The sequence below is a fragment of the Schistocerca nitens genome, chromosome 7 (genome assembly GCF_023898315.1).
Source record: "Schistocerca nitens isolate TAMUIC-IGC-003100 chromosome 7, iqSchNite1.1, whole genome shotgun sequence".
In the NCBI taxonomy this organism is placed as follows: Eukaryota; Metazoa; Arthropoda; class Insecta; order Orthoptera; family Acrididae; genus Schistocerca; species Schistocerca nitens.
Genome location: NC_064620.1, coordinates 354,360,643 through 354,373,906, shown reverse-complemented (window position 1 = coordinate 354,373,906; position 13,264 = coordinate 354,360,643). Strand labels below are relative to the sequence as shown.

Below are 13,264 nucleotides of genomic sequence, written 5' to 3'. Positions count from 1 at the left end.
GGGCTTGAGCCTCTGGGAGGAGGGGCCGCACATTCCATGACATGGCATTTAAAACCACGTGGCCACTCCACACGGCAATCCCATCAAAAAGGAGAGACTTTACAGAGGGGGGCAAGTCAACGTATACAGTAACAAGAAACAAGGACAGCATAGGAACTTCTTCTACATACTGTATTAACAAAAAATATCATTATTCTGCTTAATGCTGTTAATGCTTATAACTTCTAAATTTAATATGCTTATAACTTCTAAATTGAATCAAGTAAATTAGTAAGAAAGCTGTTATTCCAAAGAAAGCTGCTGCTTCTTTACTTTTACTATAAAGCCGCTGTTTATCTCTGATGAGATGCATAATATTTACTTGATTACGATGGTTGATATGATTTGATCTGTTTTTTATTTGGTCCTGTTGATTACATATCCTACAAAGGGTGTACTAGTAATGTAGGACAAATCAAGTGAAATAATACAAAATTATGTGAGCATTTTGTATATCATACAAATACTTATTTTCTATGAATGACTGACTGCAGACAATATTACAGCCTGCATTTTACTGGTATAAGTTCAAGTGAATGCTTAAAATAGCAGAATGAATGAAGTCATGCATTTTTATCCAAGTGGCACAAATAAATAAATAAATTTTCATAGTGTCATAATGGTTTAAATTAAAATACAAAATTTATATCTTCATCACATAAGTAACTTCAAGTGAATACTTAATAGTGTGGAATAAATGGTAGTACACATTTTAATCTATGATATAAATGAATTTTTATTATTTTTATTATTATAACTTATGTTAGGAATACACAATTTTATCTTCATAACATAGGTAAAGCTTTTCTTTTAAGAGTTTTAATTTTTATCTAACTAGTTTCATCTATTTTTACTCAAAAGGATGCCTTATTACTCTACAAATTCATTCATTTTATAAAATGTTTGTTCCCTGAGGGATGCTTTTAGTTTCCTTTTGAATACCTGTATCTTATTAATTTCCTATTTTTTATACTGATGAGAAATTTTTCCCCTGTCTTATGTTATGTTTGTGAATGTCACAGTTTTTTTGGAGTAATTCCTTGCTACTGGATACAAACATCATCAGTGAGAATACATATTGATTTCTAACAGTAAATATACTGGGTTCAACTCTTTGTCTTTAAATATGTCTGCTTGTGTCTGTATGTGTGGATGGATATGTGTGTGTGTGCGAGTGTATACCTGTCCTTTTTTCCCCCTAAGGTAAGTCTTTCCGCTCCCGGGATTGGAATGACTCCTTACCCTCTCCCTTAAAACCCACATCCTTTCGTCTTTCCCTCTCCTTCCCTCTTTCCTGATGAGGCAACAGTTTGTTGCGAAAGCTTGAATTTTGTGTGTATATTTGTGTTTGTTTGTTTGTGTGTCTATCGACCTGCCAGCGCTTTTGTTTGGTAAGTCTCATCATCTTTCTTTCTTTTTAAGTAAATATACTGAGAGTCTTAAAGAGACCTCTGCAGGATGTTCTGTTAGAAACCTCGCATATAATCCTCACTACTCGTTTTTGTAGTTTGGAGACTTTTTCAACACCTGTAGCATTTCCCCAGAAGATAATACTGTTAGGACAGTACAGAATGGAAATATGCAAAATGTGATGAAACCAATCTTTATCTACAAACAAGGTGAGAACCAGCTCTCAAGGCAAAACATGCTGTGCTAAGTTTTTGACCAGTTGATCTATTTGCTCTTTCCATCTTAGCTGGCTGTCTATCTGGATGCCTAAGAATTTTGTATGTGTGATTTCATACATTTTTTGGTTGATAACTCCATTTTAAGAACTTGGAGATTTTTATTTATTGGCTGAAATTGTATAATATTAGTTTTTAAAAAAAATTAGGTTTAGCCAATTTGCTGTGAACCGTCTGTGCACTTGGTTAGTGACTGTCAGGGCTTGTATCCTTCACTGCAAAGCTGGGACCCTCGATTACAATACTTGTGTCATCTACAAACATGACCATTTTTGCTCTCTCATTAATTGTAACTGGTAGACCATAGATGTAGATCAAGAAAATCAGTGGTCCAAGGATCGAGTCCTGGGGGACTGTATTTTATATTTCCCCAGTCGGAATTTACTGTTACACCTACCTCCATTAAGATAACTCTTTGCTTCCTGTTGTGTAGATAAGATTCTAGTGATGTCACAAACGTTTGTCTTTAATGCCATAGTATGGAAGCTTTTTTAGTAATGTGTTATGATCTACACAGTGGTAAGCTTTAGCAGGGTCACAAAAGATCCCCATTGGATACGTTCTGAGATTTAATTCACCTAGAGTTTCATCTGTTAGGCTAAATCTAACTCTCTATGTGCAGCAAAGAGATGAGCCAATAATTGGACAGTACTTATACATCTCTTGCCCTACTTTTGTGGATGGGCAACACCATTGCATGTTTCATTCTATCTGGAAATTTCCCGGTTTTCATTGACCAGTTACACCAATAGCATAATAAGTGACTGGTTAAGTCTGGCCGGCCGAAGTGGCCATGCGGTTAAAGGCGCTGCAGTCTGGAACCGCAAGACCACTACGGTCGCAGGTTCGAATCCTGCCTCGGGCATGGATGTTTGTGATGTCCTTAGGTTAGTTAGGTTTAACTAGTTCTAAGTTCTAGGGGACTAATGACCTCAGCAGTTGAGTCCCATAGTGCTCAGAGCCATTTGAACCATTTTGGTTAAGTCTGCACATGACTATCTGATATTCCATCACATCCAGACGATCCACAGCTTTTAAGTAATTTTGTGATTTTTAAAATTTCTTTAGGAGTTGTGCTTTTGAAATGAAGTGCTATATTTAGTGTAATTTAGTGGCTCTATGGCTTCTGTGAGAGAGGGTTTATTACAGTTCCCTGTTATTTCAGCTGCAGTGAAAAAAAAGTTATTAAAATAAGAGGCTGCAACTTTTTGATTATTCTTGTCTGAACTTTTACCAGAGGACTGTGGAGTCCCTGCTTGTTCAGATTTTATATTCCTATTTCTCTCACTTTTTATGATATTTGATATGGTTTTTACTTTCTTGTTTGACTAGCTAATTTTTTCTGCACGATGCATTTGTCTGGCCTTCCTGATAACGTATGTTAGAAATTTCACAGTGTTTTTTGTAATGTAGTTTCACTGCTAAGTTCGTACTAGCTCCTTGTTCCATACACAGGTCTCTGTTTTTAGCACATGATATTCTGATGTCAGTAGTTATCAACTCTTTCCTTCACATGAGGTTGGTTTCATTTTAATCTGTCTTTGGGGGAAGCAGGCTTCAAAATGTTTGAGCAATAAGGCCAGAAATGAATTGAATTTCTCAATCATTGTACCTGCCTGGTACACTCCATCACATTGTTCATAGTGTGAACTGTTTCCATATTTATTATTCTAACATGTTTACCCTGGGTGTGACCATTTACTGTTTTTCAACTAGCAAGTTTTAAGGTTGCAATTGACCATCATGATCAGACAGACCATGTATTATAGCTTGTGTGTTTACATCATTGTAATTTATGGGATCCATAAACAAATTATTAATCAATATATTGCTGTGACTTAGAGAAAGCTTTTGACAATGTTGATTGGAATACTCTCTTTCAAATTCTGAAGATGGCATGGATAAAATACAGAGAGTGAAAGGCTATTTACAATTTGTACAGAAAGCAGATGGCAGTTATAAGAGTCAAGGGGTATGAAAGGGAAGCAGTGGTTGGGAAGGGAGTGAGACAGGGTTGTAGCCTATCCCCGATGTTATTCAATCTGTATATTGAGCAAGCAATAAAGAAAACAAAAGAAAAATTCGGAGTAGGTATTAAAATCCATGGAGAAGAAATAAAAACTTTGAGGTTCGCCGATGACATTGTAATTCTGTCAGAGACAGCAAAGGACTTGGAAGAGCAGTTGATCGGAATGGACAGTGTCTTGAAAGGAGGATATAAGATGAACATCAACAAAAGCAAAATGAGGATAATGGAATGTAGTTGAATTAAGTCGGGTGATTCTGAGGGAATTAGATTAGGAAATGAGACACTTAAAGTAGTAAAGGAGTTTTGCTATTTAGGGAGTAAAATAACTGATGATGGTCGAAGTAGAGAGGATATAAAATGTAGACTGGCAATGGCAAGGAAAGTGTTTCTGAAGAAGAGAAATTTGTTAACATCGAGTATAGATTTAAGTGTCAGGAAGTCGTTTCTGAAAGTATTTGTATGGAGTGTAGCCATGCATGGAAGTGAAACGTGGACGATAAATAGCTTAGACAAGAAGAGAATAGAAGCTTTCAAAATGTGGTGCTACAGAAGAATGCTGAAGATTAGATGGGTTGATCACATAACTAATGAGAAGGTATTGAATAGAATTGGGGAGAAGAGGAGCTTTTGGCACAACTTGACTAGAAGAAGGGATCGGTTGGTAGGACATGTTCTGAGACATTGAGGGATCACCAATTTAGTATTGGAGGGCAGCGTGGAGGGTAAAAATCGTAGAGGGAGACCAAGAGACGAATACACTAAACAGATTCAGAAGGGTGTAGGTTGCAGCAGGTACTGGGAGATGAAGAAGCTTGCACAGGATAGAGTAGCATGGAGAGCTGCATCAAACCAGTCTCAGGACTGAAGACCACAACAACATATTGCTGTGCTCTTCTATTCTTGTTGGGAGTGAGACAATCAGGAGTAGCCTGAAAGTTGACAACAATGATTCAAGTTATTTATTACTGTTACTATTTGAAAGAAAAATTAATGTTAAAATCACCACATACTATAATCTGACTGTTATTCCTATAACAATATTTTGAAAGGAAAGCTACTATTTGCCACATAGCAGAGAGGCTGAGTCACAGATAGGCACAACGAAAAGACTATTGTAAATAAATAAAGCTTTTGGACATTAAGGCCTTTGTCCACAATAGACATAGACACACACACAAAACACACACACACACACACACACACACACACACACACACACACACACACACACACACATGAACACACACAAAAAAGAAAAGGTGTGGTTTCAGTTGCCTGAGATTGCGGTCGCATATATGAGTTGCGTTTGTGTGTGTGCCTGTGTTTGTGTTGTGTGTGTCTATGTCTGTTGTTGACAAAGGCCTTAATGGCTGAAAGCTTTATTTATTTGTAACAGTCTTTTTGTTGTGCCTATCTGCAACTCAGCATCTCTGCTGTATGGTGAGTAGCAACTTTCCTTTCATAATATTGTTACGTTCCATCCTGGATGTCCCATTGTTTGTTATTCCTATACAGTTTTGTAGGAACTAATAATAGCTGCAAGGAACTTTTTAATGTTTCCCACAGGTGCCCAAAAAACTGCAGTTACTGGAGGAACTGAGCTTACAATTTTAATATGACAGCACAGCATTCAAAATGTTGTTCAATATAGCACCAAGCTACATATATGTTTGTGATCTATGAGCGTTGTGCATATAAATTGCCACCCTACCTTGGGTTGAGTTTGTTCTGCAGTAGTAAGAAACAATTCCACAACTGTTTAAATGTATTTCATTGATTTATGTAACTTCCAGGTGACATTCAGTTTGACAGAGCACAACAGCAATAGTTTCATTATTGTCAGCTGTTTCTTGAAGAGAAAGAAGTAGAACTTCTTCTTTATTTATAGGGCTTCTTATATTTTGGCAATCTATTGTACTTCTGACAGTTTTCTGAATGTTAGAATTGATATGAGCTAACTTATTATTAAAGAGTACAACATTTACTCTGTAACTTTCCCTGTTAATTTTTCAAAGAAAATAGTTTGTATATCTCTAAATACTGAGTCCTATTTATAATACATTATTACTCTCATACAGCATTACAACAAACACTGCTGCTTGCAATATAGCTAGCAGAACCTTCCGTCCCTGAATATGTATACTGAGGTATCTTGTAGGAAGAGTGGTTAATGAGGTATGGTTTTAGTTATCTGTTTCATGTTAGATTGAAGTTTATTGAATATCTTACCACTAGAGTACATAACTTGATTCTAAACATTCGACAAGGAGACAAAGTTTACACGAAAATCATTTTTATGTCTTGTATTGTGACTGTTGTATTAAAGTTCAGTTAACCTGATTTTTATTATCAGTAACAAAAAACATTAAGGGGTAAATATACTGGGAACTGAGTGTAAAACTTCCAGATTCCACAGTACCCTGTGGTGCAAGCGGTGGCACCATCAGAGTACTACCTCGCATCCATGAGTCATGTGCCTCCACTGGTATTCTCCCATCGAGTGAGTATTTAGTTTGCCATCCAGCCACTCTGCAGCCACTCTTCACATCAGGCTTAACACCAAAAGCACCTAGCAGTTTTCCAGTTGGACATCCTTCGACAAGCAGTCTTCTCACTCCCAGCCTCACCTCAGCTGTGCCTGGCACCTCATATTTCGGGTTCACTCACTGCATTGTCAACAGCATATGACCTCACAGACTTCGTCCATCCTTGAGCACATTACCATTCATCACCAACCGAGGCCTCAAGCACTTGACTGCTCACTGTCAATCACAGGCCACTTGCCTCATCAGTGTAAGAACATTCCATTACAATCATCAGTGATTGACTGTCAGCCTGAACCAAGTACTTCAACCTCATATCCCTTGAACTCCTGCTATTGTGCTCCATTCACTGGATTTAATAAACATACAACTCTTCTTTGCTACCTGGGCACTTACTTTGTAGTGTGTTTCTCACTTTGGGTCACACATTCTAGGTCGATGAGAATAATTGGTTTTGCCTTACATGACAAAAGTGACTGTCATACAAAGCAGCAAATCCTCCATGATTTACATGCTCAAACAGTGTAGCCTTCTGTACCCAGGCACTGTTTTGGAATGTGCTGATTTTCATCACATACATGTGCTCTCACTACCTCGGTGTCATTTTGGCACAGTGACGCAGCACTCAGATGTATCAGTGGATCTCCTGCTTTGCTTATGGTGCTTAAAACATGACTATGAGCTTCTCATACAAAAGTTAACCCATGTGGCACTAATGACGAAATCACTGCTACCTCAAAAATTCAATGAAGGGTTGGAGCATTGGCCCATCTCTCTCACACAGTTGGAAAATACTTCAGGGCATCCACAATTCAAGATCATGCCCAACAAAGCGTCTTTCTTCCTATCTGTTCTGATGCTCCTCGATCCTGGTACAGACTTCTCTACCCTGACCTATGTCCACTTATGGGACCAACATACTATCTGTTATGACACTTTCCATGCTCTTGTATACCCTCATAAATCTGAGGAACTTCCTTGATGACAAATGTTTGTGCCACTGAACACAACTATCTTTCCAAGGCACCTTACTTGATGCCAAATTGTCATACTCTTGTGCACACTGACTGTTCTGAGGCAGGTTCCTTGATGCCACGGGTTTCATTTCTCATCCTACTTTCTTTTCTTATTTTCCATGCTCCTTCAAATGCTATATATCTGTGTCTTCATTTGTGCCATTACTTAGCTTTCTGCGGATTCTAACTCATTATCTATCTGCCACCAGCCCTTCCGTCACTGGCCTCAGCAGCTTGGCCATGCCACCAACAGCTCCAGTGCCTCTGGCCCTGCCAACACCTCCAGCCCTGCTACTGCAACATGCTTCATTCCTTTGCATCCCACAGAATTGATATCTTAACATCTGGCTCACACAGGCCATCCCCTCATGGTTAACATGCAGGCCATCCCTGTCAGATACTTTCTGCTCCATACTGCAAGACCTCACATGCTTCCCTTGTCATCACAGTACACTTTCACCCAGGAAGGCCACATGCTATACTGCTCCTGCACTTTTTTCACATATGGGCCTTTGAACAAGCCATACCCTGTGCTGTTCCTGTTCGGATGTCTCTGGGTAAACTCATGTCGGTAGCACTACCTGCTACCACAGGGGCCTCTTGCATCATACAGGGCTATAACCAATTCTCATCTGCACACCCTCCTCTGACCATCAACTGGACTTCCCTTGACCTCTGATTATGCACTCCTGGAAGTTTTGACCTTCCCAGATGATGATCCTGCAGGTATCTCTTTTCCAGGTTCCCTCTTATAAGTTCTCGTCCGAGCCAGGACCATCTGTTGCAGCCGCATCCGAACCATCTGTCTTCTACCAATGCCCACTGGGTCCAGCCCCCTTTGCCTTAAGCACCCAACAGATGGACCGCCTTCCCAACACTGGAGCACCTCCTCCCTTTTGCAGCCCCATCTTCTGCAAGAAGGCTAGGTCATCTCTTCCTTAAGGGGGGACTGAGGCTGTATTTACAGGATAGCACTGTATAACACATACACTGACCATACAGTCATGTATCGAGTATTGTCACAGCTCCTGCCTGCTTAAGGATGCTTCGTCTGGAGATGAAACACAAACAATCTGCACCAAGACACATGTCATATTGTTTACAATTGAACTTCCAGCAGCTACAGGTCACCCTGTGGAGCAAACAGTGCTGCCATCATGGCACTACCTCACATCCATGAGTCATGTGCCTCGGGTAGTATTCTTCTGCTAGACGAGTATTAAGGTTGCCAACTGAACACTCTGCATCCACTGTCCACTTAGGACTTAATGCCGATTGTACCTAGCAGTTCCTCAAGTGAAGCTCCTTCAACGAGCAGTCTTCACACACTGACTTCACGCTGGCTGCACCTACCAGCTCATCATTTGGAGTTCACTGCCTATGATGTCATGGACTTTGTTCATCATTGAGCACCTGCTGCTCTTTGCCGACCAAGGCCTCGAGCATCTGACAGCTCACCACTGACCATAGCTCACAGATCTGATCAGCCTGAACCGCCTAGTACAACCCTCACATCTCGTGATATTGTACTCTGCTCATTCTTTGCTACCCGAGCACTTCAGTTGTAGTGAGCTCCTCACTTTTGGTCACAAACATTAAAAAGACAACTGTAAACAAATGCTGGCCGTGGTGGCTGAGTGGCTCTAGGCGCTTCAGTCCTGAACCACGCGACTGCTACAGTCGCAGATTCGAATCCTGCGTCGGGCATGGATGTGTGTGATGTCCTTAGGTCAGTTAGATTTAAGTAGTTCTAAGTTCTAGGAGACTGATGACCTCAGATGTTAAGTCCCGTAGTGCTCAGATCTATTTGAACCATTTTGTAAATCAAAGCAGCAGCAAATGAGCAATCAGGATATGAAAGAAGGGCAGTAGTACCACCATATCTGGAGGATGTTCTAGTGTCAAAGAGCACCAGTAAATTACCAAGCTAAACAATGAGCAACAATTAGAATGTATATATTCTTTAACATTGTTGTACAAGAATATTCCAGCTTTAAGTAGTAAAATGAGTGAATTAGAAGTGCTCCTAAATGATGATCTTAAGGACTCTCACTGGTTTGCACCTATGAGCAATGGCCAAGGGAACCACAAACATTCACTGTTACAATTACAGATTTTAAAATGATAAGTTACTTCCATAGGTAAACTTATAACTATTGTGAAGAATGTGTATTTCTTAGGAAGGGCTGTAATTAAAAAGACATTAACAAAGAATCTGAGTGCTGCTCATGTGAACTAATGGAAAAAGGAACTGTTATTGTTTTTATACACAGGTCATCAACAGATCAATTCACTTTGTTTTTATGAAACCTGGAGAGCTTTCTAAATGAAACTAAAATTCAGTCAAAACACACAACTGTGCTTAGTAACTTTGATTTAAACTTCAGAACTGCAGGCACTAAAAGAAATCAATTGACAAGCTTCTTGATCTCATATGAACTGCCACCATTGAAACAAGAGACCAAGAGACATGACCAATGGAGTGAAATGACAATGGATTATCCATTTGTTGACAAATGTTTGACTATGACACTCTGACAGACACTGGTTTTTTAGCTCACAATACAACTGAATATATTCTTACAATGTGCTTAATAATAACTGTGGGGTAAATGAAAACTATGTCATGAGAAGAGTCAGGAATGAAAACAACAGAACTTTCAGCTACATGCTATGTAAATTAAGATGGCAAAATATTTCTGAGGACTGTGTCAACAAAGCATCTGACACATTTTTCTGTATGCCTACTTATAAATGTTGCTTTGATGTTGCAATGACAGTAAAGAAAATAAAATTTAATGTAAAACCAAATACATGGAAAACACTGGACATAAATGAATCACCAGAAACTCTTAGAAAACTTAATACAGCAGCAGAACAAAATGCAGCTTTAAAACTGTATTTAAGAAACTACAAGAAGATATCAAGGAAGGTTACAGTAGAAGCAACAAAGTTAGCAAATGACTGAACTATCAAACAAGGAGGTAATGAAATGAAATCAGTCACCAAAGTTAATAAAAACGTGGGCAGAAATAAAGTAAGGCACAATAAATTCACAAAAAATGATCAAAAATGATTAGAAAGTACCATAAAATGAAAGAATGTTAATGGATAAGTCAAGCCCTAGAATCTTTCTGGAAACCCAAATGATGCTTGTAGTGGAGAATTTGAAATGAGAAATACTAATTAATTACTATAAATGAAGAAAATATTTTCTTTGACAATGAGGCTCCACAGAATATTAAAGCTGTGTGGCAGGGTGAAATTGTAGGAGGAAGTCTTTACACTTTCAGGTGTCATCTCATTGGGGACATAAGATGGGAAAAAACACAGAAGTTTGGATTCTGCAAGCTTAGCAATTTCTTTTCATTGCTCTAAGTTTACCAACAGCAGTAGGGCCTTACAATGACTTAGTAAAATATTTCTTGAAATGTGTAACTGATTTTGACTCAGAACTTTAAATAAATATACTCAATACACTGTAATTAAGCCATAAAAATAATTCATTGTACCAAACAAGGATACGACATGTAACTTCTGCCTGAAAAATCATAAAACTTTGGCATTTTTTGAAGTGTGCAACGCCATATTCCCATGATACTAATTCTGAGTTCCACATGGCACATTAGCTTGGAAAGGTTAAAATCATGTCCCTTTGGGAGGAATGGTGCCATCTATGGAAACAGCAAGGAAAACAGCAACCCAGTATCACACAGCACAATCAGGCTGATCACCAGGCATCAGGTTTTCTGGATTCTCACACAAATTTAGTTCAGAAGTTGATGTTTTGTTAGTCTTATATTTTTTTCTGTTTATCAGCCTGTCTGTTATTGCTAGACCATTACTGGATTGAAGGCATCAATACCTGTCAATCCTGAGTTACTTTGTCTGTATTATAATGACTGCAACACAACTCACCTTTCTGTACTTGTGGTATCTTCTGGTTCCAGAGTAAGGATGTCCCCCAACTTAAGCTCTGCTGATAAATCAAATGGCTGGAAACCAGTTGATGATATAGCTTCCCACCACAGAAGACATCCTTGCTCTGCTCCCTTTACAATGCCTGAGATGGTAACCACATCAAGAGGATTTACTGCATGATGTGTACTCTGTGACAGTATCCTAACTTCTGGAGGGTGGCCAGGCACAACCAACACAGTGACTTCCGCACTGTCAAAGCCTTCTTGACCCACTTTGTATACATTTGCTGTCATTTTGTACCTGTATTTAGTGAAAATATATTATAGTGAACAAACATATCATAACAAAAAATACAACATTAAGAACAAATAAATTAAGTGTATTTCACAAACTAGCATATGGTAGATGTATTTTGCAATTTCATTTTAGAGAAGTATAGTTTTCAAAAAATTCTGATCCAAGATAGGGGATCAATACTGTGACTATTAGTTCAGTACTGTAAACCTTATGACCAATAACATCAGATATTTTGATAATCACCACAGTTCACAGAGTTGTTCCTTTAATGTCAACTTGCACTGCTGGATATATGGTTACCAGACCCAATTTAACAAGTAAAATTAGGAAGCAAGGTGACTGTCATTGCAAGTAAATGTATTTGTGTGTCTGATTGTGTGCAAAAGAGTATGTAAGATAAACAAGAAAAGAGCAGTAGCTCAAAAGCTAGTAGTGTCTTTGTGTTGTTAGATGTTTCTGTTTATTATTATTTTAATAGTTTTAGGGTGCAAAATTGCTGAAGTCATAAGTGTGAATACGTGTTTCTAGCAGTATGCATTATTCAACTGCAGGAGAGTGGTTGCTTTCCCCAATGTTTATTTATTGCATTCATCCTGGCATTTCCATTACTATAAAGTGCTCCACTCAGAAATTACTGTACAGCAATGTTTTTAAATGCTTTCATTACAAGCAATGTCTCCGCTAAATCCTTTCTTCCAGGACTGCTGGCCTTCAAGTTTCATAGGAGAGCTTCTGTGAAGTTTGGAAGGTAGGAGATAAGGTACTGGCAGAAGTAAAGCTGTGAAGATGATTGGGTCGCTCAGTTGATAGAGCACTTGCCTGTGAAAGACAAAGTTCCCAAGACTGAGTTTCTGCCCACTAGACAGCTTCAATTTGCCAGGAAGTTTCATACCAGTACACACTCTGCTGCAGATTGAAACTTTCATTCTTGTAACAAGCCTCAGACTGTGGCTAAGCCATGTCTCCACAATATCCTTTCCTCCAGAAGTCCTACTCTTGCAAGTTTCACAGGAGAGCTTCTGTGAAGGTTGGAGACGAGGTACTGGTAGAGGTAAAGCTGTGAGGGCAGGTTGTGACTTGTGCTTGGGTAGATCGGTCAGTAGAGTAGTTGCTCATGAAAGCCAAAGGTTCTGATTTTGAGCCTCAGCCTAGCACACAGTTTTAATCTACCAGGAAGTTTTGTATCAGTGTATACTCCACTGGAAACATCCCCCAGGCTATGGTTAGGCCAAGTCTCCACAATATCCTTTCTTCCAGGGGTGCTAGTCTTGAAAGTTTTGCAGGAGAGCTTTTATGAAGTTTGTAACGTAGGAGATGAGGTACTGATAGAAGTAAAGCTCTGTGGATGGGTGGTGGGTCATGCTTGGGAAGTTCAGTCATCGGAGCACTTGCCTGAAAAAGGTAAAGGTTATGAGTTTAAGTTTTGGTCTGGTACACAGTTTTAATCTGCCAGGAAGTTTCGTATCAATGCACACTCTGCTGCAGTGTGAAAATCTGATTTTAGAGCAGTACTGTCACAAAAAAACAGGATCTATTATTTTAGTAATGTACGTTGCGTCTGTGATCTATCGTGTCATATAAGATATGGTAAGTGACTGTAAGTGACCGCTTCATGTCACCCTGACATATTTCTTGTAACATATAATACAATATTAGTTAGGAGATATTATACTGAACAACATTATATCATGTAATAGTCTCTTATTCTCTTACACTTCATCAGCATCAGAATGC

The 13,264-nt window shown here is 38.8% G+C and overlaps 1 protein-coding gene across 1 annotated transcript in view; it reads right to left on the bottom strand.

Annotated features, from left to right (window-relative positions):
* The window catches only part of LOC126195617 (uncharacterized), a 444,247-nt gene that overhangs the window by 225,878 nt on the left and 205,105 nt on the right, over window positions 1-13,264 (bottom strand). The window contains exon 16 of the mRNA XM_049934243.1: window positions 11,231-11,533. Within this exon, the coding sequence (XP_049790200.1) occupies window positions 11,231-11,533 (303 nt within the window). The remainder of the gene's footprint in view (window positions 1-11,230; window positions 11,534-13,264) is intronic.